Below are 27,281 nucleotides of genomic sequence, written 5' to 3'. Positions count from 1 at the left end.
AGATAAAGCGGCACCTGTTTTTGACGTGTTTAAACATGATGTTGTTGTTGTTTGACTTTGCTGTGCTTTATTTTTGTTATTTAGAACAGTGATTCCCAACCCATGGGGTACATGAAAGGCTAAACTAATTGACTACATTTTTACTAAACAATGGAAACTGTAGATTGATTAAAAATACATCCTCATATTTGTGCTAAATGGCTAAATAGCTGAAGCTTAATGCTGATCTTACATTATATAAAGCTGCCTATCAACCTCATTGGTAGTAATACAAATGCAAACTCAATGCAAATGAAAATTCAGTTAAAAAAATGTAACACTATCATCTTTTACATAATTAATAGTGATTAACATCTAGTTTAAAATCCGTTCATATTTGGAGGATGATGGTTGGTACTTGAACTCATCTGATAGGGCTGTAGGGGTACGTCAGACAAAAATGCTTAGCAACCACTGATCTGCTCATTTTAATGAGGACAAGTGCATTTCCATAATTTATTGGTCAGCCATAATATGTATTCTGTTCTGGCCTTGTCTCCAGTTGTCATCTGTAAACAGGAGATTTGTTATTGATGTGTTTCCTGGAATAATCGGCTGTTGAACATGATCAGAGGTTCATCCCTCAGGTGCAGCCAGAGGATTTAGCGCCTGCCGAGGCAAGGCATCCTACCTGACTTGTTTTGTCTGTGCAGGGATACAGGATACATTGGTGGAGGCATTTGTCTGCGTTTGTGTGGGCGTTTGAAGAATTACAAACAGGAGACAAAGGTTCTCTTCTCCACATCTGAAACAGGTGCACTGTTGAGGAATCACATTTCCTTCCTCTGCATGCTGCGCTCTTAGAGGCTGAACCTCAGTTCTTCTGCTTGTAAAGCAAAACCAAATGAAAGGTGATTTTTTTCAGGCCTTGTAGATCAAAAGGATCAAGCTCTGAACATGAATCCTCCTGTTTGAGATAATTGACAGGGTTTGGTTCTTGTTGGACAACATTTGTTCTACTTGCTGCTCATGATCAAAGCAGCGCTACTTTAGGCCAACATGCCCAGCATCAGCAGCACCTCACAAACCTGTCCGGGTATCGTTGGAGTCTCTTCTGCGGCTGATCACAGACAGTATGCCGCTCCAGTGGTGCGTGTCACTACAGTTAACATTGGAATAAATCATATTTTAATGTCAATGTCAGTGATAAAGAAACAACTGAGGCTGTACAGATTATACTCTGTTACAGGCTCTGTCCTGATCAGTGAACACAGATGGATGAAGCTGAGATGTCTGAGCTCACGTCTCCCTGCTGAGGCAGAAAGTCCCTAACTAACTAGCACATGGACAGGGTTTATACAGGAGCAGGAATGTTGCTGGAATGAGGCCCGGTGGGCGTGGCTTCCCGGTTGTCCCGGAGAGGAACTTGCACGTCATCCTGCCCATATAAGGCCTCGGGACTTCCTCTACAGCTTGGATCACAATAAACAGCACAGTAGTCCGATGTTTTATATAAACTCTTCACTGTAATCGATAAACAATGAATCCAACATCAGGTTTCAGATAAACAGATCTGTATTTCACATAAGCAACGTTAAATTAGTTCAAACGAGCGATGGCGCATTTTTTTACGGTGTAACAACACGAGCGTCAATTACATCTAACGGAGTAATCTCACCTCTTCGCTTATCCAACAAACACTCATTCAACCTCTAAACGCGCATTAAAACTGTGGGCTCGTCTATTTCTGACACGGCTCTCCGCTGCGCTGCCTCCTCGCTGCGCTCCCTTGCCTACAGGCTTGTTTACAGTCGCCTCTTCCCGGCATTAGCGTCACTCGACGTCGTGCGGACACCGAGCCCGCTCGACCAATCACAGCGCAGCACGGGTCTGCGGTGTGTGCAGGCGTATATAAAAGGCGCGCACCGACCCGCCTGAACACACCTCAACAAGCACTCGAGAGCGACACGGCAGCGAACAGGGATTGAGAGTTACAACTTTTCCTTCACTGGGTCGAGAAGAGAAGCGGCGAGCAGACACTGGACAAGACTTGTAGTTGCCGACACTCCACTGAAGACAGCTTGTTGTTGGACCTTGGACTTTCACTCTTTATTATTTTGGAGTGATTTTTAAAAAAATAAAAAAAATAATCCACTTTGACTCTGGGACACAGTTGAGAGAGACGCCGAGTGCCTGAATTGATGCATGCTCTCTGCTGACTCTGACATTTGTTGATAACCCAGAGACTGTGTTTCTATAAGCAGCTGGTAAGCTCACTTTTTCCTACGACTTTATGTCTACAAAGATGGAACAGCCTTTTTATCATGACGACTCTTTTCTGTCGGCTTACGGCCACTCAGATGCAGCAATGCACGACTACAAACTGCTAAAGCAGAATATGAATTTGAACTTGACAGAGCCCTATCGCAACCTGAAATCCCAGCTGAGGGCCGAGACAGACCCGTACCAAGGGGGGCAGCAGGACGTGGGGTCCCTGAAGCTCGCATCCCCAGAGCTAGAGAGGCTCATCATCCAAAACAGTAACGGTGTGATCACCACTCCCACCCCCGGTCAATACTTCTACAACCGGGGCATCACCGATGAGCAGGAGGGGTTCGCAGAGGGGTTTGTGAAAGCCCTGGACGAGCTGCACAAGATGAACCAGATGCCCCCTCCCAATGTGTCCATCGGTGCCGGTGGAGTTACGACGTGTTCAGCGGCGGCCTCTAGTGTCTTCGGCTCCGCCTTGCAGCCGGAGCCTCCTATCTACACGACACTGAACGCCTACTGCCCGAACACAAGCCTCTCTTCCGCATCCAGCTACCCCACAGCCACCATCAGCTACCTGCCGCCACACCAGCAGAGCCACCCGCAGACCTCGACGCACGGCGCGCACCCTTTCCAGCACACGCTCCCCGCCTCCGGACTCCATCCGCAGCGGCTCGTCGCTCTGAAAGAGGAGCCTCAGACCGTGCCTGACCTCCTGAGCAGCGACGGGTCGCCTCCGATGTCCCCGATCGACTTGGAGACCCAGGAGAGGATCAAGGCGGAGCGCAAGAGGCTGAGGAACCGACTAGCGGCCACCAAATGCCGGAGGCGCAAGCTGGAGCGCATCGCCCGGCTGGAGGAGAAGGTGAAAGTTTTGAAGAACGACAACGCGGGGCTCTCCAACACAGCGTCGGTGCTCCGGGACCAGGTCGCCCAGCTCAAACAGAAGGTCCTGACACATGTGAGCAGCGGCTGTCAGCTGATGCTTACAAGCAAGATGGAGGCATTTTAAACAACAGAGACTATGAACTGACTGAAAAGTAATAACACTGGAGTCATGTTCTGCATGCGCAGCACTGGAATACCGGCTGATGTGCTGTCAGCACTGGCAGCAAGACAGGGCCGAGGGCAAAGTGTAGACAACTCTGTAGGCTATTTTAGGGTCATAAGACTGATTGATATGGTACTTCCGGATGCTGGACACCGCTCAAAGGACCATTCAACCCTAGAAACCAGGGCAGCATCCAGACTGAGCAAACACAATGTCGGGCACTGGCCCATAAGTCGGGTTTACTAATAGTAGCCTAGAAAAATGGGAATGATAATTTGTACTTTTGCAACTGATATCGTCAGGCAATGCTACATTTATTCTTTGTGTAAATTATTTTCGTTTGTCCGGTTGATCCAGACAAACGTATGATGTCCAATGTTTACAATGTCATTTTTTTTTATTTGTTGTGTATTTAAGTAAAGTGTCTTCACATGAAACAGAAACGATGATCTCGAGTGTTTGTTTTATGTCACTTCAGACAGTAGGCTACATGAGGCCTGTTTGAAAACACTGAACACACACACAAACACAAGCAGGAAAGAGTGGGGGGGCTGGAGGGTGGGGGGGTACAAAGCTTTCTTTCCTACCATACTGTAACCATAACACTTATCATAGCTCCCGGTGAGGAGCCCTCACACAAGCACACTCTGGTTTCAGTGTTTTTACGCACTGAGCGTAGCCCGCGTACGTAGGCCTTTCCTAATTACGCACGGGCTTGTCCATATATGGGCATGTTGGTGAATACTTCGTCACAGGGGAGGATTTCTGGGAACCCCCGCCCAGGTAATGCTAACTGGTTTCATCTCAATCCCTCCTTCTATTGTATCGATAAAGTCTGCGAGATTCATGAGGGTGGCGGAATTTCCTTTTTTTCTTATTGTGCAACTTCAGATATACCCGTCTCACACACACACACACACACACACACACACACGCAAATGGAGCAAAGATCAACCGTGTTATCAGTTAGACGGATACAAGTTCGTCTAACCTGCCAGAGGACAACAGGAAGTAGTTAAAACACTTTTCATCACGTATCCTATCACATTTTCATATTTCAGGCTCATTATAAAGCCGCGGTCGATATCGTTCAACCTGTCAGTGCCACTCACGCGTCAATCGTCAAGGCATATTTGAGGTGTCGGTATAATAGAGAGCTTGCACACCAGGGGAAGTGACAGTGGCTTCAGGAATGTCGGGGGCGTCTCGAAATGCCATGCTGCTTGGCAGAGCAATAGGCGAGAGTGGGCGTCCGGAGCGCACAGGAGCATCTGTGTGGATGGATGGAGACTTGCGCGCTGCCAAGGACAACATGCCGGTGGGACGCATCACTGACCAAATATGTGCTGCACCAAGGGGCTCAAGAGATGGATATATGTGGGGGAAAGTCCCGCGTTAAATGATGCGAATGAGTCATTAAGTAGGCTATTCGCGCTATTAGCCAGGGGTCACCTAACGGCTTCAAGGGCCCCAGATGCGCAAAACAATAATGATGATAAGAGGCGAGGAGGTGCGGTAGGGAGACTAACTGCTCACCCTGATAACTGAGGGGAAGATTTGGAGCTTCCATAGTAAAACAACTGAAACCAAAAACAAGTGTGTTGAGAACAGGCTCTGCTTTTGTGACCGAGTGAGAAGTTGTGCACAAGCTGGTCTTAGGAAAACCGGAGGGGGGTTTCTGTCCTGTAAAAACAGCCTCTGACGTACAAGTAAACAAGACAGCCGGTGTGGACTGAAAGAAAAAAAAAAAAAACTCTCTCAGTACTCACGAAAACCACTTCAAAAGACTGTGTGAGTGAGGGCTGCGGTTTGAGCGCACTCTCACCTCAAGCTGTTTTGGAGAGGAAGGTTTTTTTTTTTTTTTTTAACCTCTTTTCATCTGACACGTATTTAAATAGTTTAATTTCCATCAATAACAACTCCTCTATTTCTGCCATGAACGTGGAAACAAAACCGGTACGCCCACACAATTTCTCCCTTTCTGTGATTTTTTTTTGTATTTTTATCAAGAAACCTATATTTCAGGGGATGTACATTTTTGTGCTCATTGTCTGTTTTTGCTTTACAGTTTCAAATAACCTTTATGATAAGGATCAGCATGGCCTCACACGGTATCACAGAAGTCACAGACTCTGCTGTGGCCCCCAGGTAGCAAAATGTTTTATTTTCTATCAATTATTCATAAAAATTAATGAATTTCTGAGAAATAAAAACCAAATAACATCTCCTCTGAACCCACGAGCATCACAAGGCTATTTTCTTTGCTGCTATTCTGGAGTCCAGCTCCTACTCAAAGGAATATTTTAAAATATCACTGCAGTGTTCCAGTCTCCATTTACGCACACAGCAGGCCTACATATTATAATGCACTCACACACTCCAGAAAGAAGCCAACTGAAGCCATACTGGTTCTCCACACGCCTCGGCCCACAACCCACACCGAGTGTCTGTGGGAACATCTGTGATGTGAACAGTGACGTATGAAGAGCCCTGGGTGGGTTTGATTTTCCTCTCCATGAGCCCCCTTCCCCTCCCACAGGCACAGGCTCTCACATACACACACACACACACACACACACACACACAGGCCTGGCTCTCTCACTCATTCTCTCCCTCTCTCCGATCTTCTGTTATCTTCTTGAGAACCATGAATATTCCTCCCACCTTGCCTCGGCCATCTGAGGTTCTTACAGAAGCTGGATCACAAGTTGCATCAGTAGTTTTAAAAGGCTAATACAGAGCTGGTTTGGGAGGGGGCTGTTTTTTTTGGTTTTTTTTCATGAGACCTAGTTTGAGGGAAGTTTGCTGCAGTGATGAATACAGGATTATCAACATTTTGATATGAATATGAAGATTATGTAATGTGTGTTTTCACTTTCAACATGTACAAAACAATATTGCAGATGTGGAAATCTTATAGCGAAGTGAACTGTCTGTTTCAACGATAATATCTAATATAAGGCTAATAATGATTCATTTATCATCTGTCTCATTAAATGAACACAGTCACATACTCATCACTATGCTGCCAGAGACTGGATAATGCATCAGGCCCTCGCAGAGGAGGCCACTGAGACAAAGCTGGGACATACTGATTACACAGGATATTCAGTGTTGGTGTTTAAACAGCATTTTGTTGAGATCCGGTCACAGTCTGATGTATCCTGGTGAATAAACGCCACAGCAGAGCAGTGTCCCAGAAAGCAGGTCAAGATTCACACACACAGTATCAACCAGTCACATCAACAGTGTACAGTCTGAGGAGTTCTGTGGGTGCACATCGCCATCTAGTGGAGTAAAACTAAAACAGCAGCTAAAATCTTGAGGAAGAGAGATAAAACACCAACAATATCTGTCCCAGTTTAAACACGATCTTTGCTATGATCATGATAGGTGATATATTGATTATCACTTTTAAAAGATCTATCTAGAATCTATCTATCTATCTATCTATCTATCTATCTATCTATCTATCTATCTATCTATCTATCTATCTATCTATATACATACATACATATATATATATATATATATATATATATATATATATATATATATATATGGTGTACATTTTATATTTTACTTAAAGAATACTGTCTAAGAGCATTTGTTCTTTTTATTGATTTTTCAATTTATACTGAGCACAATTACATATTTTAAAAAGCCAAGTTAATTAGATGAGGCACATTACTTAGGTTCAGCTTTAAAGGGTTTCAGCCTAAGAAACAACAAACAAATTCTAAATTATGGTTCATTCCTCACTAATCTTTCTTTTTGTTTATAGAAGCCCAATTTGCAAACTGTTCATATTTTTTGTAAATATTAGCAAAATCAATTCAATATTTAAACTTATATAAATCTTATAATATAACTCATATAAATCTCCGGATTAAATTACCAAAATTTTTTTCTGTCAAAACACACAGAGCTTTAAAAATCAATGGGAAAAAACTTGATAAAATTACTTAACTAATGTGTTATTGTGCATTATTCCAAACCAAGATGGGCATTTAAAAATCCCAGCCCTTACTACATCACATAGACACTGACCTTGGGGCTGGGCGTCTTAGCTCAGGGGACATCGTAGACAGAAAAGGGAGCATTTTGAAACTTTTACTTTCTCCACACAGAAAAATTTAGGACATGTATTGTGTCCATGGTAACATATGTTGAGCTCTTGTAGAATTCATGCAGGTTCTTTATTGTATAATGAATAAATTCTTATTTTTTCCATCTCAGGTCAGAGCTTGGACCTGACATTGGTCTGCCAGGACAAGTGTTTTGTATTTTTCAGGTGTAACCTGGTATTTGGATGAACAACTCAATCAAAGTTTGGTCTGCTGTAGGTGTATGATTGTGTTTTGTGTAATTATAGTTATATATGGAATGATTAAAGTTCGAAATATTTCTCCCATTGCTTGAATATTAAGCATCACATTCCTCTTCAACAAGCAATAATGTGGATATTGTGCAGATTTTAGGTTTGGGTTTATTTTGCAGGGATCATGTATTTAAGCAGATCTCTATTATCCTCCTTAAAGCAGATAGAGTGCATTCATTATTTACATATTTAACTGCAAACCTGGCTGCAGCACAGCTTCTAGGATTACAATACAGACTGTATTTATTTTAGTAAGGGACTGTGTGAAAATTATCAGTGAGGGAGGTGGGCAGAGAAGAGGTCGTTATACTATATATTTTTTTCTTGCTGAAGGGAGGGTAGTCTGACTTTTTTTTAGGGCAGTGTTGTTATTTTTTATCAGAATTTATATTATTTCAAGACAATTAAGGAGTGGGTGGCGCCCTGCGTCTCACTCAGTGTCAGCTGGGACTGAGTACAGTCCCCCTTAACCTGTTAAAAGATAAGCATGCATAGCTAATCAATGGATGATGGATGATAATGGTGTACAAGGTCTCGGTTTTTGAAAAAGTGAAGTTGCCAGTTCATTGTTAAATGTGCCAAAAGTTGGGTGAGCACTCTTAGCATTCACGTTAAATCATGTTTTGAACCATCACAGCCTCTCCAGAGGGTGACACCATTCTCCAGGTGAATACCATGACCTGCTCTCTAGTGCAGTCATCATCCCTGCCAGTGTTGGGAAGGTTACTTTTGAAATGTAATAGGTTAAGATTACTAATTACTCTTTAAAAATGTAACAAGTACTGTAACTTTTTTAATTACTTCATCAAACTTCATAATATAACTAATTACATTTGATTACCTCTTAGTACCATAAATTCAGTTTGTTGGGTCCCTGTAGAAATGTCACAAACCAATAACCTCACTAAGCTAACATTTTATGAAAAGACAAAGAATTAAAAGAGTGGATGTTGTTAGATCTCACACCTGTCACCTATCTGACCCACGTTGTGCACAGATATGTCAAAAGAAGAGAGTTCCTGCTCGGCCAAAAGAATATGTACTATTCTACACATCAGCTTTTTACCCTAAAGAACATATTCGGATATAATCCCTTCACCAACATTTGATTAGTCACTATCATCTAATTACACATTTTTTTCTCAGTAACTGTAAGAGATTATAATTACATTTATAATGTAATTTCATTACATAATCCCATTACATGTAACTGGTTACTGATCCCTACTTATCTACCTCCACTCATCACAAGTAGTTTCTAGTTCAGATCAGAAGATTATCAGTCTCTGACCTTTAAAATGTTCTTGAATTCTGTTGTCCCCCAAACAAAGTCTTATATCTTTATTGTCCTTGCTCAGGTAAAGATGTGGTGGTGGCTCAAATGGCTTATAAGATGCCAGACATGCTCAGGTTTCCAACCAGCATCACTGCACAACTCCCTTACCAACAACATGAGGTCCAACCTGTCTTCCCACCTCAGGCATTTTTACACAGTCCCTAAAACACTGTATTATATTTTCTATAGCTTCATTGTGTTTACAGTATTGTATTGACTGCATTGTCTCTTTGATGTGAGGGTAATCCACAGACGGAGGATGCCAATGAAACTCAACACAGAGGCCCCTATGTCACCATTTAGATGTAGTGTGTGTGTGTTTGTGTGTTTGTGTGAGAGTAAGTAAGTGAGTGCAACGGAGAGGCAGAGAAGAACAGAGTGTTCTGGACTTTGCAGGTCAGCTTTTGGTCTTGTTGAAACCCATTAAAAAAGAAAGTTTCATCTCATTTACGTTACAATTTGTTTCAGGCGTTGGCCTTGGAAAACTCTGTGACGCTGCTGCAACGAATTAAAAAGATAACCTCGTCTCATCTATGTTACGATTTGCCTTATCACTGAAGTCATGAGCTGGTGTGTGTGTGTGTGTGTGTGTGTGTGTGTGTGTGTGTGTGTGTGTGTGTGTGTGTGTGCGTGCAGAACGACACTCATTTGTGACCCTCTCTGTTCAGCTCTGTCATTTGCTGAGATGATGACTTTCACAGAGGACATGTTATTAGCTAACATCATCAAGTACCAGTTCACTACAGAAATAGCTGCAGTGGATTCAAACAGCCACACACACACACACACACACACACACACACACACACACACTGTGCCTCATTGTCTGTCCTTTTAACAGAAAAATGTCAAGTGGTGTGTGGCATTATCAACATGATGCACAGCTTGTGTTCTCTGGATTTTCACCTGCAGAGGGCACACACCGTTCCACTGAGAAACCCTCCACCAAAGATAATCTATGTGTGAAGTCCACGTATTAGTCACTTTTAATGAGGTTGTTTTAAAAAGAGATATGCCACATTGTGATGCCTATACTGTTGGTAATTTACACATTATTCATGTGTCCTGATTTATCGGGAGGGTCTAATTGCTGGATTCAGATGATGAGTCTTGCTGTCAGTTCAGTTGCAGCAAAGCTGAATCACTGGAAGGATTTAAATCTTCTCAAGCCCAACAGGCATTCATTTTGAAAGTGGTCTGTATAATGAAATCAAACTTAAAATAAATTGTCCTGATACTTATTTAAATATAAGAACATTTGAATTCCTCCCTTAAAGCGATGGTTAGGGAAGGGCGAGACTGAGTGACAGCTGTCTGAACAGGAGGGTAAACACACTTGTCATGATGGATCAGTAAATTGCGGGCTGACAGTGGTGAGAAGACATAATCAGAGGTGGAGGCCATGTTTTGAGACACCGACACTGCAGTTAAATGTTTGTCAGCTTGTCAACATGCAATGCTCTGCCTGGGGTGATGTATAGTGTTGCTGGGTCTGATTCACTAAGCAACAAGGAGAAAGTAAAAGAAAAACATTCTCGTTAAAACAATGGTTTTCTTAGTTCATGAATAACGGCGTTTTGGTAATAGACAAGAGAGTTAAATTTCAGTGCTGTAGCAACAGCAGAAAGAGCACAGAGGAAGTGAAGCTGTCTGCGGTGTGTTGCCTCTATTTCCAGAGCTTTGAGGTTTCTGACGCACGGTGCAGAGAACCTCTGTATGTAGCTCTGCTCAGTAGGGGTTTTGGTATTTGAAGGGAGCATTGTACAGTAGCATTTTCGAGCAACCTTACTCCTCTGCAAAATTCATCCTCCCTGATAAAAAATCTGAAATCGTCTCTATGTTACAAAAGTTTGAACACATTTCCAAACTTTTCTAAGTAGAACAATAAAATTCTTTCAGTCTATTGAAACAGTGTTTCCCAGCCCGGTACACCTGCTGTTAGCAGGAACCAAACTCAACGCAGAGTGTCATGAGATTAAAAATCAGATCTACATATTTATGGTAAGGAGGAAAATAAACAGCCAGGCAGGATATCATATTAGTGTGTTGCTGGTCTAAGGTAAATTTACAACAACCAGTAAAGCTGTCCATCAGTTGTAACCACAGAGAGAGAGTGAAAACTAGTTACCAAGTTAGCAGAGTAGTTGACAAAGTTAAGGAAAAGTAAGAGAGAACTGGTTGAAACCTGAAATCATTAGCCAGAAGTCATGGATAAATGGTTCAGAGTGGTGGTTTAGCTAAAAGCAGGTGTGGACAGTTATGAAGTACATTTCCTTGATCATTGCACTGAAGTATATTTTTGGAGTATCTGTACTTCACTTGAGGATTATTTTGTTTGGAAACTTACAACTTTGACTTCACTCCACTTAAAAGACAAATATTGCACTTTTGACATTTCTGTGAAGTACTCGCTACTTTGAAGCAAAGATTTTAGTCAGCGTACTGAGTTTTCTTTTGTTTTGAAAAATGTGATAGATCAAACACTGTGTTCATTACAGGGGAAAAACCAGAGGCCTAACAACGGCTCCGTTAGATAAAAACGAGGCAGAAGCTTCTTCACCAGAGCACCACGGCCTTATCTTAAGTCCATGTTTGAACTTTTAGAAAAAAAGAAAGTTGCCTTTGGTTTCAAATGTTTGCTGAAACAGGAAAAGGACAATGGCTCCTTTTGTTGATTCAATGTGTTTTTATGGTCATTTCTATATTCCAGGTAAATATTTAGCTACAAAAAGAAATGAATAAATGGTTGAAAGTAGATTACTTCTTACAAGTAACATGAATGAAAACTTGACCAGATAAACATTAATAATTTCACTGTATGAACAATGCCCACTTTTATAAAAGTTAATAGTGTTAAATAACATCCAGTTTATCAATTTAAATGAAACATTTGAGCTCATAACATCCATAAACATCCAGTATAATGTATAATGCATCGTCTTCCATTGTTTTGGATGAAAATAGATCGATGACAGACTCAGGATGACATTTAGAAATGTTGTCTTTATTGAGAATGTAAAGAAAAGCACAGAAACACCCATTTCAGCAAGCTTACCATAAATCAGACGAATCACTTTCCCTTTTTTTTTTTTTTTTTTACAAAACATTTACATGTAACAGTGCCTCACTCTAGAAATACATGATGTGATTGTAAAAGAAACCTCCACAGTACATTGATGATGCGTGATCAAACTACCAGAGCAACCTTATCTGGTACGATTACTGCCTCTGTGGATTTATTCTAGTGAGCAGATTTAGTTTCCCTCAGGTATTATACTTCTCCATTGTCATTATCACGCCACATCTTTTATGCTCGGGCCAGTAGTCTCTGTTAGAAAACCTAAGTTACATTCATCATTATCATGACTCGGTGTGACTTTCTCCACTATCATATACCTCATGACATGTAGACTGCACGGTACAGCATCACAACAGTAAGATCTGCATGTAACAATTGACTAATGCACAGATTAAAATCACCTATGATTGGAAGGAGTAGCAGGGTAGTGAAGTACTGGCGCAGGTATGTTACATTTACAGTACTGCTGTGAGCAGTCCTCTGGTTAATGACGACATGACTGACTCATGCAGAAATGCTAATTATGTAGCACTTTACAGTTCCCATGTACAAGACTTCACAAATCTCATACCTGACCTGGTAAAAAAAAAAAATCACCTTGTTCACTGGCAATGAAACCATTGTTCAACATCAATAAAATAAGGAAGGATATTCTTATTACTGAAGTCAGAGCCCTTGCAGAATTAATGATTTTACCTTTAAATACTCTTTTAATATATTGTATCATTCAGTTGTGGTATTTTTAATAATAGTATTAGTTTTTTTAAATCCTGTTTTTTTCAATCAAATAATTGATCAGGAAGTGTTACAAGCTTGTCAGTCTATCTTATGCCAGATATAGAACTACTTAAAACCATACAGATTATATCTGAAATGTAATGATAATGATAATGAGAGCTTAGGTGTGTGTGGTAAGGTTAATTAGAGGAGCAAGGTTACAACTCCATTTCAAGAGATAGATTTGTATATTAGGATCTAGACAATTAATTCTAACTTTATGTCATGTATCACTCCTCTCTACAAGCCGCTGCCACTACCCTCCCCGTCGTCTACCATGACCGAGCGTTTACGCAGCACAGAGTTCCCCTTCCTGCTGCCCCTGGCCTGCAGTGGCAGCTTGGTCTGGCAAGGGGCCCGGTACTGAGGCAGGCCTGTCTTGGTGGTGTCCAGCTCCTCCGGGTCGTCCTGTTGGGCTCTGAGGGCGGCGATCACGTCCTTGTCGGATGGACTCAGGGTCAGGCAGCCGCAGGGGCGACTGCCGTCCCCCTCCACTCCGATCTCTCCAGCCTCTCCCACATCCTCTGGTTCATCCTCCACTGTCATGAAAGCATCACCCCACAGGCTCTCACAGAGGTCCCTGCCATGCTGGTACATCTACATGCACACATACACACACAGACGCACACACAAAATATCTTTAGGCAGATGAAGAGATATTCTGTTTGAAAACACCTTGTCTGACAAAATGGATAACAACCAGAAGTGAAAGTGAGTTCTCAGTTTCTTTACATAGGTAGAAGCAGTAATACCACAGTTTAAAGACTGGAAACACATGTACCTGAAGCTGTACCTACTTTACACCAGTGGTAATTACAAGAGTTCGGAGAATTCTTCAGTAACACGTAACAACATTTTGAATGAATACACAGCATTTGCAAAGTAAAGGCTTTTTCTGCTTGTGAACATCTATTGAAATAAGTAATTCTGGGCTTTCAGGGCAGCATCGGCCTTGAAAACAAACACCGTGTGCTGCAGCTGCTCTGGCAAGCGGCTTTTGTCTGCCTCCCTCACTCGCCTCACCCCATCTCCACTAACCTTGAGAGAAAATTAGAAGATATGACCTTGAAAAGCTCATACTCTATCTGAAAGATTTCATCTCTACACCGTCTTTACGGTAGAATGACGATTCTGTCAAGCTTCACGGGGTAGACGGACGGATCTAAACTCATCGGAAAGGTCACTCCCGGCACCTTTTGTGTCGCTATCTGACAGGAAATTCATTACAACGCTCCGTCTTTATGAAGTTGTACTTTGAGGAAAAACTCCAATTACTGCTGACATTAGCTTTATGGTTTCTGGAGCATGAAAAATTATACTCCTCTCTAATAAGACACGTATGCGGCTTAAAAGGGATATTGCATTACATTGCAAAAAACAAATCACAATTCAACATTTAAGCTGTTTAACTTGAAATGGTGTGGGCCTACATACTTGGAAATGGCTGAGAATGCTAATTAGTGAAGTTTCAGTGACACACACAGTGTTTTTCTGCCTAAGCTCCCATTATCTCTCCAGTGACTGCCTCATAGCCAGTCATTAAGATGTGCTGCCAAGTCACCGTCTCTGTCTCCGACTATAGCTCATTTTGTCCCCCACCTAACTTCCACTTTATCTCCCCACTGCATTTCTCTCCTCTCTTGCGTGTTGCTGCACTTGCTGTTTGTATATCGCTCTTCTTCTCCTGGTTTCTGTGTAGCACACCCCCACCCCAACGTCTGCTTCCTTTCATCCTCCTGTCTGTTGGGGGATTAAGACTGAGTCACACAGGGTGCACACAGAAGAAAAAGCTGTAATATATTTACCGTGTTCGAAGGACAAAAAGGATGACTGCTATTCCTCTTCACTACATATGCTCTCTGTCTGATGCTTAGGTCTTAGCGCAACGACCCCATAATACACACACACACACACACAGGCACACACACACGCAAACAAACATTTCTGTCCTTCCCCAGGCGGACATGGTTTGCTGCCAAAGCTAATTCAGTACAAGCACAAGTGGCTTTAGACGACATGGTGTGATCGAGTAAGTGAGATACAGAAATTTCCCGGGGCAGTAGTCTGTCCTTCCCGTCCTTATCTTATTCAATTCTGCCCCCTCCTCTGTGCGAATAACATGACATTACACCTGGTGTGAATGGGGAGGCAGAGAGGAGAAAGGAAAGATCAGTTCTTTCTTATAGCAGTCATCTGTTGCAATTGTTCTGTTCGCCGGGGGCCAAGATCAGAATAAGTAAAATGGTCCATTTCATTTTTTATGTGACAGAATAAAAGAGATCCTGGTTTGAGAATATATGTATATATGTATGTGTGTGTTTGTGTGTGTACAGCACAACAATTAGAAAATTATTAATCTCTTTCAAGATGTTCAGATCTTTTGAAGTCAGGACAATATTCAACTGTTTTTTTTTTGATCATCTTAAAAAAGATGCAATTAGTAGAGCTGATTCTATGAAGGACAACGGGAGTTATTATTTCATATAAACAGGCTGAACTACTCAGCAGGTACCTACACAAGGACAAATAGGTAAGTACAAGGGTAGAAGACAAGCGATTGGGAAACAAAAGGGTAACAACATATTTCAAGGGGGACTTAAAGGGGAAAATATATTATAATAATTAAATATTGTACATAATTATTCCTTTGGATGGAAAAATTAGACTAATCCTGGAAATAAAGGATGTTCCTCTGTTGCTGCAGCTACAGAGAGGCCATGTGTATGTTTTGAAAAAATCATGATAAAATACTGGGCAACACTCGTGTACTTTTGGGATCCAATGTCAGATCGTCTGACAGTCACAACTGATGTCAGAGAAGAACAAAGATATGTCCTGTCATATTCAGTCAAATCAAACATATACGTTCACTCACAAACTGACTTTATTCACTTTGTTTTTGGACAACATGCTGTATAAAGAATATGGTGGCAAGCTCTTCATAAATTCAACAAATGACAATTAAAGGTCATTTTTTTTCAATTCTTTTTTAGTAAAAGCATGCATGAGGAATTTCAGGTGAGGTAATGATCTTTATTTTAGAGTAGTAGCAGTACTGCTCTATGGTCAGGACAAAGCAATAAAAATGTACAGGAGAGGGACAATTTTATAATGTGAGATATACAATAAAGTGGTCTCCCTGTGTTTACCCCCTCTCAGTAACTACACTGTAGCTATAGAGTATGTGGGCTGTGAAATAAAATGCTCCCTGATTCACCCCTTTTTCAAGGAATTAACATATTGAGTGTTGGGTATGCAGGCTGTGATATGTAGCATCACAGCCCAAATATGAAGAACATAGGCCAAACCTGCCTGTTCTAAATAATCAGTAATTATTCCTTATATTCTGGATAATAAAAAAGTACTTGTGTAATTTACATCTACATAAACTAAGTGATTTGTTACCCACTTCTTCCCTTTTAATTACGGATATATACCTGGTACAGTATGTACATACAAATTATTTGCACTGTTACCGCAATATGTTCTGTAAAAACACATGGTTCAGTCTCACTGCATCTGATCCACAGATGCGGCTCTATATGTGTTTGGTGCCAGCGTCGGACACAGACATGGCCACTGTTTGCAGATTTAACCTCATTCCCACAAAACCAGGAGCAGAAAGAGTCTCCACTGCTGAGATAAATCAGACCTTGGCTGGAAAATAATGTTACCAATGAGTATAAAGAGAGAGTGAGACAGAGTGCCAGAGGGATTTTTGCATGCGGTGGATGTGTGCGTGTGTGTCTGTTTGTGTGTGTGTGTGTCTATGTGTGTCTTTAAATGTATTAACTTGTTTCTATGCAAATCAATATCTACTGCAGTCAGCAGTTACAAATCCTGTCTGCATCATTGTATATTTATTCCACACACATACGCAGACACACACACATACAGACACACACACACCTATATCTTGTTTGTGTCTACCCGCTGAACTTTTCAGGAGCTGGCAGAAACACCACCGAGGATCCTGAAAAGGTTTTATGAGGATTATTTATTTTTTTGAAATCACGATGAAACTCAGTATTAAATCCTTTGGAAGTCAAAGCCTTTCAATCATTAAATTCAGAGTTGTGAGAGGTTTTAATGCGATGCCAGAGATAGCTATGTGTCCGTGCATGTTTGTAGTTTTTGCTTTCCCGTGCAGCCTGTCTCAGCCCTGAGGTGGACTTAAGTGCTGTGAAATCTCCCATCTCTGCTGGCTGAAAAGAAAACAAAATGAAGCTTTATTGCTGTGACCTCCAAAGATGTTGTGAGAGGCAGGCACTTGTTTGCCGACTCTCTAAGAGAGGAGATTTGTTGAATATGCTGTGACTCATTTCTTTGTATTCAGGAGCTGTTTAAAACACTCTGTTTGAGAGCTACTTAAATTTATTGGAGCCTAGTTAGTGCCATTAGTGGCGTCCTACATGAAAATGGGCCAGAATGAGCACACAAAGCACAAAAATACACAAGCACAGAGGCACACACACACGCACACAACAAATACACGCACTCAAACACTCAGATATTGTCTCTTTCATTTTCTCTCTTACTAAAAATCTGTCATTTCTTCTTTAATCACAGAATATCCACCAGACAGCCTTAATAGGTCTGATGTCTGGAGGTGTGTGTTCATTTGTGGGTGTGTGTCTCTCTTTTTAAAGGTGTGCGTGTGTGTGTGAGAGAGCGAGACAGAGAGAGACAGAAAGAGAGAGAGGAGATAAAGGAGGAGAGAAAACGGGGCGAAAGAAAGGAAGGAGAGACAAGAGAGATGTGTGCTATCGGATAGATCAATCGATCAATGATGAGACAGACAGACAGATGGAGTGTCGTGGCGTGTGGTGTGTGACAGTTAGTTTGCTGTTGGCCTCAGCTGCACATCAGCCCCTCGGTCACTCTGTCTCTTTTTAAATCACCCAGCTGGCCCCTGCCCACTGAAGCAGGACCAAACCTTTTCATGCTTCAGCCCCTGCACTGTTAACCCTTCGCTCACCACACACTCTCCTGACCGCCGACACGCAGACTCTGCCGCGGCACAGTGTCTGACCTCCTGCCTGCAGCAAATAACGACCTGAGAGGTCGGTCAGTGGGATTCAGACCTCTAACACCTCCTCTGCAGGGCTAGAAAATCTTAGCTAAGGTGTGACTGTACTCTGTTCACACACAGCACCACCTTCATGTTAGTGCTAACGCTAAAACAGCAGGTTACAGTTAATACCACACCTATTGTAATGGAAGCTCACATTTCACTCATGGTTTTGAGTGAAATGTGAGCTTCCATTATAATGTGAATCTCATAGGGGCTCTAGGGAAACAAACAAATTAACAAAAACCCCCACAAGGTCCAAGGTTATGTAAACATGCAGTCAGAGTCGTGCCAGATCACGGCCTACCTGCTGGTACTGGACACAGGCTCCAGTGCAGTTCTGTCCTCTGGGGTCTCTGGCCCAGTTACGAGCACATGTCAAGTCCATCCTGCAGGCATCAAACCTGAAGAAAAGCAATAAAATATAAATGTAAGGAATAAATATGAAGCTACAGTCAGCAGCTGGTTAGCTTAGCATTAAGACAAAGGGATGCAGCCACACTAGCGCCCCATTATTTTACATCTTGTTTGTTAAATCTGTACAAAGTTATGTGCTGCACTATTTCTTGGCCAGAAACAGTAACATCCTAGAAACTCAAATACAACAAATCATTTCCACACTTTGATTTTAGTAGGTTTTAAACAGATGAGACATAACGTGTTAATTAACAGAGCTGGTAGGCTGATTTTGTTGCCTTTTGGACAAAGCCCGGTTAGCTTCCAGCCTGTATGCTAAGCTAACTGGCTGCTAGCAGTATTTACCTTACAGAGTGGTATTAAGCTGATGAGAATATTTCCCAAACTGTGGAACTAAACATAAAAACATAAATCCATGAACCTTATATTTAATTACTCTTCAGTTTATTTAGCCATTCAAATATATTTTCGTGACAAGAACAACTGCTAGAACACAAATTGAGTCTCAGTTCACTAAGTACATATGTGATGTAAAACCGTCTCTATCAGTCTTTCTACTATATTTTCCAATGTGTCAAATCTTTTTAACAAGCCGACCATGAAATGAGCAGTTTCTCATCGGTGGGGATTCCCTGGGTGTCTTACACATATTTGCAGACTCTGATACATGCAGCCTTGGTCTTATCTGTGTCATACAGTTTTGTGCTGTTTATCGGACACTCTATCTCAGTATGAATAGCCCTGTATGCTGTTGTTACAAAGGCTGGTAATCTCTCTCTTGACAGTCTTATAGGTGAAGGGGTACAGATACCAATTTTGATGTGGGCTTGCTTGGCAATGTGTTTGGCAGCCTCACCAATCACGACAGAAGCTGTGGCAGAGCGGCACGGCCTGGATGTATGAGCGGCGGTGGGGATGAGGCCACCGCGCGGCGTCGGGGGAGCAGCGGTAAAAACATGACACACGCTTCAGGAAACCCTCACACCTGAGGAGAGAGGGGGCAGCAGTTACTACTAACATGATGTTCAGTGACATTTTCATTTACACCTCCACTGACCCTGGGAGGACCGACTCCTCATGGTCAACAAGGCAGATCATAAAAGTAATGATGAGGTAACCCAGAAGATGAAACTGGTATTGTCATGTTGTCGAATGTATCTTATCCCTTTAGTGTGTCTGCACAGCTTCTTTCTGTCTTGTGTTTGTTTTCTGTAGACTGGTAGTGTTTTTGTCATGTTTCTGTTTTTCTTCCTGTTTTCCCATAATTCACTACTAAGGTGCCTTTTCCCACCGCACAGGGCTCTTTACTTAAGACTATCCCAGTTGAGTAATGGTAAGTGTCTTCATCAGACCCACTGACCCACTGGCATATTGCATTGCTCATACCAGAAACCTACATTAGAATACAGCTTTAAAGCCTCAGAACAAACACATAAAGACTAGCCTGTGTATTATCATAAAATTGGGGAAAAAAAGTCACGGCACTAAAGCTACTTAAACCAGCAATAATTGATTTGTGACCACAACACTGACCTCCTGTACAGCTACATATTTACACATCTAGCATATACAGAGGAGCATTAGTTGTTTTTCTGCTCATCTATCCACAATTCACCCTTTTTTTAGCTCTGTTTTTGGTCACCACCAACTTGGTAAATATCTAAACTGGTAAAAATGCTATGAGAACAAAAAATAAATCTGTGAAACCAAAACAATGTACTGAAATGTTCTGTATACCTGTAGACCTGCAGAGTCAGATGTTGCTATATCACTGATCCCTTTCAACTGTATGTAACCCTACACGTAAATGCAATGTATGTACATATATTGAATTTCCATATATGAAACGAATGTACATGTACGTAAGTTCATATATTGAAAAATATGCCTATCCCATACAAATACATATGTATATATATGTATATTTATATTGTAGACATATGTTACATAAATATATGTCCATCCCAAAGCCTGTCAATATATGTTAATATTACATACAGTGGATTCTAAAACTCTGAGACCACTTTTCTCATAATGGGAAGATACTGTAAACATGTTTAAAATGAATGTGATATCAATAAGAAAAACGTATGTAAGCATATAGAATATGTGTGTGTATATATATATATATATATATATATGGTTGCAACATGTTATACCATATAAAAATAGATAGGGATATTTTGAATACATGTACATGGATATTTCACATATGTTATATCTTCATATATCCAGAAGATCTATATACATGACATATATGTCAACATTACTCTTGCTATAGGGACATATATGTTATATATTACATTTTTGTATGTGACATTGCAAAATATGATAAATTTTTGATTTAAAAAAAACCTTGAAATCTACAGTGTGAGACTTACTCAGCGCTCAGAGGCCCACATTTGTCCCAGGGTTCATTCTTATTACTGGCTGAGGGAACATGGGAGATGTCCTGGATGTCTCCTTCTGTGCAGCAGCTATCTGCCGGGACAGAAAACCTTTCAGCCAGCTGTCACTCAGGACATCTAGTTTGATATTTTCATCTCGAGTTGTCATTACACCACTGAACATACAGTGTTTCAGGAGAAACACACAGCCACTCACTGTCAGCGTACAGCGCACAGCCCCTCAGGTGTGGCTCCGGGCTGGGCGTGGCCTTGTGCTTCCCGTCCTGAAGACACATCCCCTCCGAGCGGGTTCCACCAATCAGCGCAGCCGCCAAATATGCGCAAACCAATAGCAGAGGGCGAGAGGTGACATCCATCTCTGCAGCCACAAACAGGTCTGGGAAAGAGTTCAGCACATTGGACAGAGGCAGACCCAACGCAACGCGACTTTTAACTGCACCACCAGCAAAAGTCAAACACACTAAACAAGGTAATGCACTCACAGTGTGATGCGCAGGCCTACATATAAATTACCCCCACCAATGAAATCACTCAACAGCTGTTTGATAGACACACGAAATCAAACATCTTGGATGTAAACGCCACAATCAAAGTTGCTTTCATCCAGTCATTATGCCGCACAGCGAGTGACAGAGTGAGACATCCAGAGCAGGCTGCTTAGCTCTGCATGTGGTGACCTAGTAGACGGGGTGAGCCTGATTAGGTGGGACTGAGACACCGCGCTGAGATGGATGACATGCGTAGTTGTTTAATCTGACAAGCGGCTGGCCGATGTGTAGCCTGCATAACACGAATTAAACAAATCTGTCGGACATGGCCGCATGGCCTCGGGCAGGTCCAATGTGGCCGTGATCTCATACAACAGAGATGTATGCTACAGAAGAAGACGCGGAACAGGCAAAACTTTGGCACATTAGTTCATTCTCAATTACGGTTTTAACTACGTCTATTATTAATGTATAAACAACAAAAACAAATACAGTTGCAGGCTTCACACGCAGTAATTGATGCTTTTCCCCCGGTAGTTTTATCCCAATAAAACTATGTGTTAAATATGAAGCAGACAAACTTCACTTTTTCAGTGATTATAGGGCATAAAATATATTAAAAGTGAGGCTCAGAGAGAAACTGAGATAATTTACAACATATTCAAAACATGAAATGCAACTTCAACAGGTAGAAATCACGCAGTTATTCTAATCAAACCCTTGGAAAAAAAAAAAAAACTCAATAAAATCTGTAGTTTTTCCTGCGGAGTCCGTCATTAGTGACTTTACAGTGACCTTAAGGCACTTCACGGTTATCTTTATGGCACAGTGTTGTTCATGTCACATCCTCACATAAACCTGGAGTTTTGTGACAATGATGTCACATCCTTGTGAAAAATGTACTCACGACGACCTGTCGCATCAGGTGCTGCTTGGTCTGTGGTGACACGGTTCAGCTCGTCCTCGGTTTGCTGTGTTTACCTGTCGGTGGGTAAAAGATGCTCCGTCCGGATTAGTTTCCTCTGTGTTCTTGTGCTTCTCTGCTGCCGAGCGTTGTCTCTCTGTCTCTCTGTCTCTCTGTCTCTGGTGTGCTGCTGCTGTGGATCCAGCGGCTGTGCGCGGTGCTCGGAGCTCCGGTCTCCTCTCTCTCTCTCTCTCTCTCTCTCTCTCTCTCTCTCTCTCTCTCTCTCTGTGCTGGCTGTGATCTCTGCTGCCCAGGGGCCGCTGCTCGCCACTTTGTCACCGGTTTATATGAAGGACATTTCAGCCCTTTCCACCAGGCAGCTCACCCCTCCCCTCTGCCCCATGCTGGGAAGTCCTCCCTCTCTCTCCTGCACACACACACACACACACACACACACACACACACAGAAAAGCCCGGACTCCCTCCTTGTTAATCTCCCAATGAGATGTTTACCAAATCCTCCTTGTTGACAGCCTTCCCTCCATCCGTCCAAGTAATGCTGTTGGTGGAAACACTGAAAAAAGAAAATTACATTTCTCAAACTGATTTAAAGGCAAAATCCAATCTAATAAGGGGATGTGTTGCCCTTGATTTGGAGAGGATCATTCACAGGTGGTGCTGAGTCACACCTGTCCTCCCCCAGCTCTCTCTGTCCCCACACACACTGAGGTCAGGGCTTTTTCCAGATGACAGGGTTAGAGGAGGGTATAGCTGAGATTTAATACTGTATGATATGCTGAGGACAGGGAAGGCACATCTCTGAGGAACAAAACACCGCAAACTCACCGGCAAGCTGCTGCGCCTTGCAAAACCCTCTCCGTTGTCATAAAGACAAAGTTCAGGTCAGACTATTTTTCTGGAAGCAGGTTTTTGTCTTTCTGCCACCTGTGTCAATAGATGTATGTGGGTCATCTGTGTGCAGACCAGGAGCTGTAATCTTGCCAGCAATGCCACCAAAAAGTGTAATCCCTGAAAGCTTGCTGTTAATTCTTCACATTTGGTGGCAAATATTTGACACAATCATATTTGTTTGATGACATCTGCGAAGCACATGGTCTGACTGGGGTTATATGTCCACATGAGAGTGACCAGCCAGTGTTTTTTTCCACCATTTGTGTATTATTACTCGTGGCTTTTAATCTCACCTCCCCTTGGACCTGCTGTACCAAACTAATCCCTGGCTGGGTGCATCTCTCTCTCTCTCCCCAAGTGCCCTCCCAAGGCTTTTGGCCACAGAGGAGCAGATGGAGAGTGTCTTGTGGCCTAGATACGTCCGCCTAAAACCAAGACTGTGAAATTGGTGACATGCCTTAGACATGATTGGTCCTGGCAACAAAACCGTGCAGGGACAGGAAGGGACCAGACAGATTGGCCATCAAACAAACACGCAGATTGAGTGCAGATGAAATGGTCTCGATGGAGATACAACTCCAATTCATAGTGTATGAGCTGAAGGAGGAAATGAGGGCTCGCTCAGGCCCTGTTGTCCACCAGACTGTTTCATAACAGCCGAGGGTCGTCACCGCAGAGCATTTTATTTCTGGGGGTGCGAGCAGAGGAGCGAGAGGCAGACAAACAGCTCTCCATCTGGTAATTAGAGGAGGAATAACGATATCCTTTGTGCAAGAGCTATTCAGGGAACAGAGAGAGGGAGGACAAAGCAGGCCATCGCTGCTCTCTGTGTACCCTTGTTGTCGTTCTCATTTAACAGGGTTGGGTCACTGCCTGCATTTGAGCCTTAGGCTGGCCCTCAGCTGGCAAACACTATCACCCATCCTTGTCGACTCACTAACTGACAAACATTCATTTCCGACATTTAGAGTTTCTTTGTGCCACTGACCTATTTCTCCAGGTTAGCAGACACTTTAAACGGTGTTTGCATCTACACAAAGTTTGGAGATAAAAGCTAAAAAGTGGAGAAGTTGTCTGAAAATTCTTCATGACAGCAGGAATACAAGATGTGAATCCCAACCAAGAGTACTTGGGTTTGGGGAGAATACAGAAAGCTTTGTAGGATTACAAATTTCCGTGACGTTGATCTGATCAACACCTAAATTAACAAAAACCAGCAAAGTTGGCACTACGACGACCACTAGAGGGGACTGCGAGGTGCCTCACAGGCGCACCACAATAGGACAAACTGTGCTTTCAGTAAAGGGAAGTAAATATTGGAAGGGCTTACCACTTACATATCCCACCTTCAAGACACATCTCAAACACTGACTTAAGTCAAACCAGATCTGTGATCACTTTTAACTCAGTATGCTGCAAAATGTGTTTGTCTTTTGTGTAATTTATATCTGTATTTGTGTATTGTTACTTGCAATGTTTTTTTTGTTTGATGTTACCTCTCAAGGGACCACGGATGTAAATTAGCATGTTCGCTGTTTACATTTTGCATTTTGTACTGATGTTCATTAACATGCATTGTCCCCATCACATAAACAAATAAATAAATAAACTCCCCATCAACCCAAGTGCATGAAAACTACAAATAATTAGGTGAAAGTGATGGATGAATGGTGGAAACATCCAGTTTCTGTCACACTAAGTTGTACAATGAAAACCTGACCAAATCAACCTAAATACTGACAGTTCAGCTGAATGGAAATATCCACGTTTATATAATCAGTAGTGTTAAATGAAGTCCCGTTCATAATAAGAACATTCTAGGGAGACTGGTAGTGATGACTGGTTTCCTGCATGTTGGACCTGTTGAGGATCTGCCTCTGTTTCCATATCTGAGATTATACATGCAAACTTACAGGAAAGCCCTCAGGCTCATTAAACACTGTTTGGAAAATGATCCAGCATTTTTTCTCAGTCAGGCATAGTTTGTATTTATTTTGTAACATTTAATGGTAAAAGGAACCACTCCTGTGAGTGTAGAGGCTTCTCTCAAAGAAAGGTCAAATTCAGTGACCTTTCAGTTGACAGAAATGTCACTGGTCAAATACCAAATTGTTGGGGTTGCTGATTAAGGTTTTTGGCTAGGAAGAAATGTTTCAAATGTCACAAAGAGTCTGAGGGTTGCAGTTGGATAAACAGGAAGAAAATGACTCATGTTTATGCTTTTTTATTCAAAATTCATTCATAATATTAGTTAAGGCCAAAGTCATTTTCTAGCGTACATGTCTAGCGTGTTTGGACCGAACGGCTCTTTCCCCTTAAATCTTTATTTTGTATCCTCTAAAACCTTTTCGTCCAAATGCTTGGTGCTCAGGGGTGAGTTGACAACAAATAAATACAAATCAGAAGAGAACTCTGCACATTAGACTATTTTTCATATTTGAGTCATTTTCTGTACAGTCAGCTCACAGTCATTTGAGCAATTATGTTTTATAAAAGAAAATACACATCTCCGATCCACTGTCACACAGTTAAACAGGCATTAATTGAAACTCAATAGGCAAATTTATGACAAAGATTTAAAAAACAAACACCCAAGTACATATACAAATATCTAAGATTCTGGTTGTTATTTGTAGACTATCTGAGCATCTTTCTGAATAAATTTCTATTCTTTCTACTGACTCTTAAGGGTCGTGTTTTAACAACATCAGTGTCCTGCTTCATTAGTTAGCTGTCCAGGTGGCAGACACATCCAATCTTCAGTGAGACTGTGATTTGTTGTTGGAAGCCACAAAAGTAGAGAAATGGTCCCAGTTCTCCACCAAGTGGCCACAGGCCAGCACTGCATGCAGAGTATTCATGTCCATTCATGTCCATTCATTACTGGTCATTCATGACCAGTTAATTTAATGCTGAAATCTTTCTTTGACACCAGATTATAGGGTCTTCTTGGTAGAAATGAGTCTAGTCATGACTGACAGTGGATGGTTTGTTTCCACATCCTTGCAGCATGAAGTTGAGATGAGTTGAAGTGACAGATTTGCACTGAGGCAAAACATTTCTCTTCATTTCAGCTCTTTCTGTCGTTTATACCGTTGTTCGAGAGAAGAGGTTCTGTCCAGATCTTTGATGGGGTCTCTGGTGTTAGTTGCCATTTGGTCTTAATCTTCGCTCCTGGATGTTTTTCCCCATGTTCATGGTTAAGGTAGTGACAGCATAAGTGGACAAGATCATGATGGTGCTCCCCACAAACTGCGACGAGGCTCCCCGCCTCGACACAAGCTTCCACACTCGCCTCTGTGAGTGAGCATCTGCTGCCTCTACTGTCTGAGCGATGGGCTCCATATCTGCAGCTCGGACAGGCAGCTCCATTATCTCCTGGACGCGCTGATGGATTCAAATGTCAGTGTTTCTGTCTGCCTCTCAGGATGGACCGGGTGTTGAAGCTCAGAGCACTTGCTTACCTTTTCCCAAATGTGGCTCCTTATCTACTCGGCCTCGTTTGCACACGTCAAATCCTCAGACTCAGCTGGGTGCCAGAGTGCGTCAGCAACACCTGCGGGAGACTGGCAGAATGAACAAGGTTTCCTGTCTGTGGTGTGAACGGTCCAGATAGGTCTCAATTATAGAACGAACACAAGTCAGTCAGTCTGATGTGACTTGTATTTCAGGACCAAGGTCAGCACCAGGCAGAGCCTAAGATCCTTAAAGCAGACATGAACAAAACTATCAGCTTTACATAATCCCACCACCTGTCAACCTGCAGTCCATCACGGTCGACCTTATTTTACTCAAACCCTTGTTATATTATTTTATCAGTGGTGATATCTTTTTTAAAAACAAGTTGTGCTTAAGTCAACCTGAATGAGCCTGCTTTATGTTCAAGTATGTCAGAACCTGAAACTCATTATAACTGTGCATAATGTCATTTAGCAGTGGAATTAAAGCTGACAATATAATAACATCTGCCTATAATGTCATAAAGATGGTGAGCAAATAATGTAATATCATTTTGTGCATAATAAAAATTATTAAATTTGACCTAAGTTGTTACTTAGGTTCAGCTTCAAACTTTTTCTTAATAAATGTAAAAACTCAACATATATTTTAGTCACAAATGAAAATTGAATGCATTATATGTCGCATTAATTCCATCCCAACCATCACATTGTGCTCTTCATGATCTACATTCCAGCTGAGCCCCATCTGT

The 27,281-nt window shown here is 41.9% G+C and overlaps 2 protein-coding genes across 3 annotated transcripts; one reads left to right on the top strand and one right to left on the bottom strand.

The window, feature by feature from the left end:
* Positions 1-1,908: 1,908 nt before the first annotated feature.
* Positions 1,909-3,741, top strand: junbb (JunB proto-oncogene, AP-1 transcription factor subunit b). The gene has a single exon (XM_071474502.1). It carries the CDS (start codon positions 2,273-2,275, stop codon positions 3,257-3,259), a length of 987 nt encoding a protein of 328 aa, XP_071330603.1. The 5' UTR covers positions 1,909-2,272; the 3' UTR covers positions 3,260-3,741.
* Positions 3,742-11,998: 8,257 nt separating this feature from the next.
* On the bottom strand, positions 11,999-22,508 carry rtbdn (retbindin). Of its 2 annotated transcripts, none has more exons than XM_071474499.1 (6): positions 22,237-22,508; positions 20,964-21,143; positions 20,741-20,840; positions 19,216-19,344; positions 18,250-18,346; positions 11,999-13,468 (listed from the first exon to the last, which is right to left on the bottom strand). In XM_071474499.1, the coding sequence occupies exons 2-6, from the start codon at positions 21,121-21,123 to the stop codon at positions 13,112-13,114; spliced, it is 843 nt and encodes a 280-aa protein (XP_071330600.1). In that variant the 5' UTR covers positions 21,124-21,143; positions 22,237-22,508; the 3' UTR covers positions 11,999-13,111. The 2 variants fall into 2 exon arrangements, with proteins under 2 accessions (XP_071330600.1, XP_071330601.1); XM_071474500.1 differs by having other exon boundaries at positions 22,163-22,302.
* Between the last annotated feature and the right edge of the window lie 4,773 nt (positions 22,509-27,281).

The sequence above is a fragment of the Trachinotus anak genome, unplaced genomic scaffold (assembly GCF_046630095.1).
Source record: "Trachinotus anak isolate AG129_WGS33_773 ecotype Australia unplaced genomic scaffold, CSIRO_AGI_Tana_v1 ptg000003l, whole genome shotgun sequence".
In the NCBI taxonomy this organism is placed as follows: domain Eukaryota; kingdom Metazoa; phylum Chordata; class Actinopteri; order Carangiformes; family Carangidae; genus Trachinotus; species Trachinotus anak.
This window is presented reverse-complemented; position numbering and strand designations above follow the sequence as displayed.

What these genes read in the sequence shown, in the direction of transcription:
- junbb (XM_071474502.1), top strand. Translation starts at nt 2,273, where the DNA reads ATGTCTACAAAGATGGAACAGCCTTTTTATCATGACGACTCTTTTCTG.
- rtbdn (XM_071474499.1), bottom strand. Translation starts at nt 21,123, where the DNA reads ATGGATGTCACCTCTCGCCCTCTGCTATTGGTTTGCGCATATTTGGCG. An exon ending in CACAGCTTCTGTCGTGATTG is followed by an intron (nt 18,347 to 19,215) that starts GTGAGGCTGCCA and finishes GCTTTTCTTCAG; the next exon opens with GTTTGATGCCTGCAGGATGG. An exon ending in CCTGTGTCCAGTACCAGCAG is followed by an intron (nt 13,469 to 18,249) that starts GTAGGCCGTGAT and finishes GTGTGCATGTAG; the next exon opens with ATGTACCAGCATGGCAGGGA.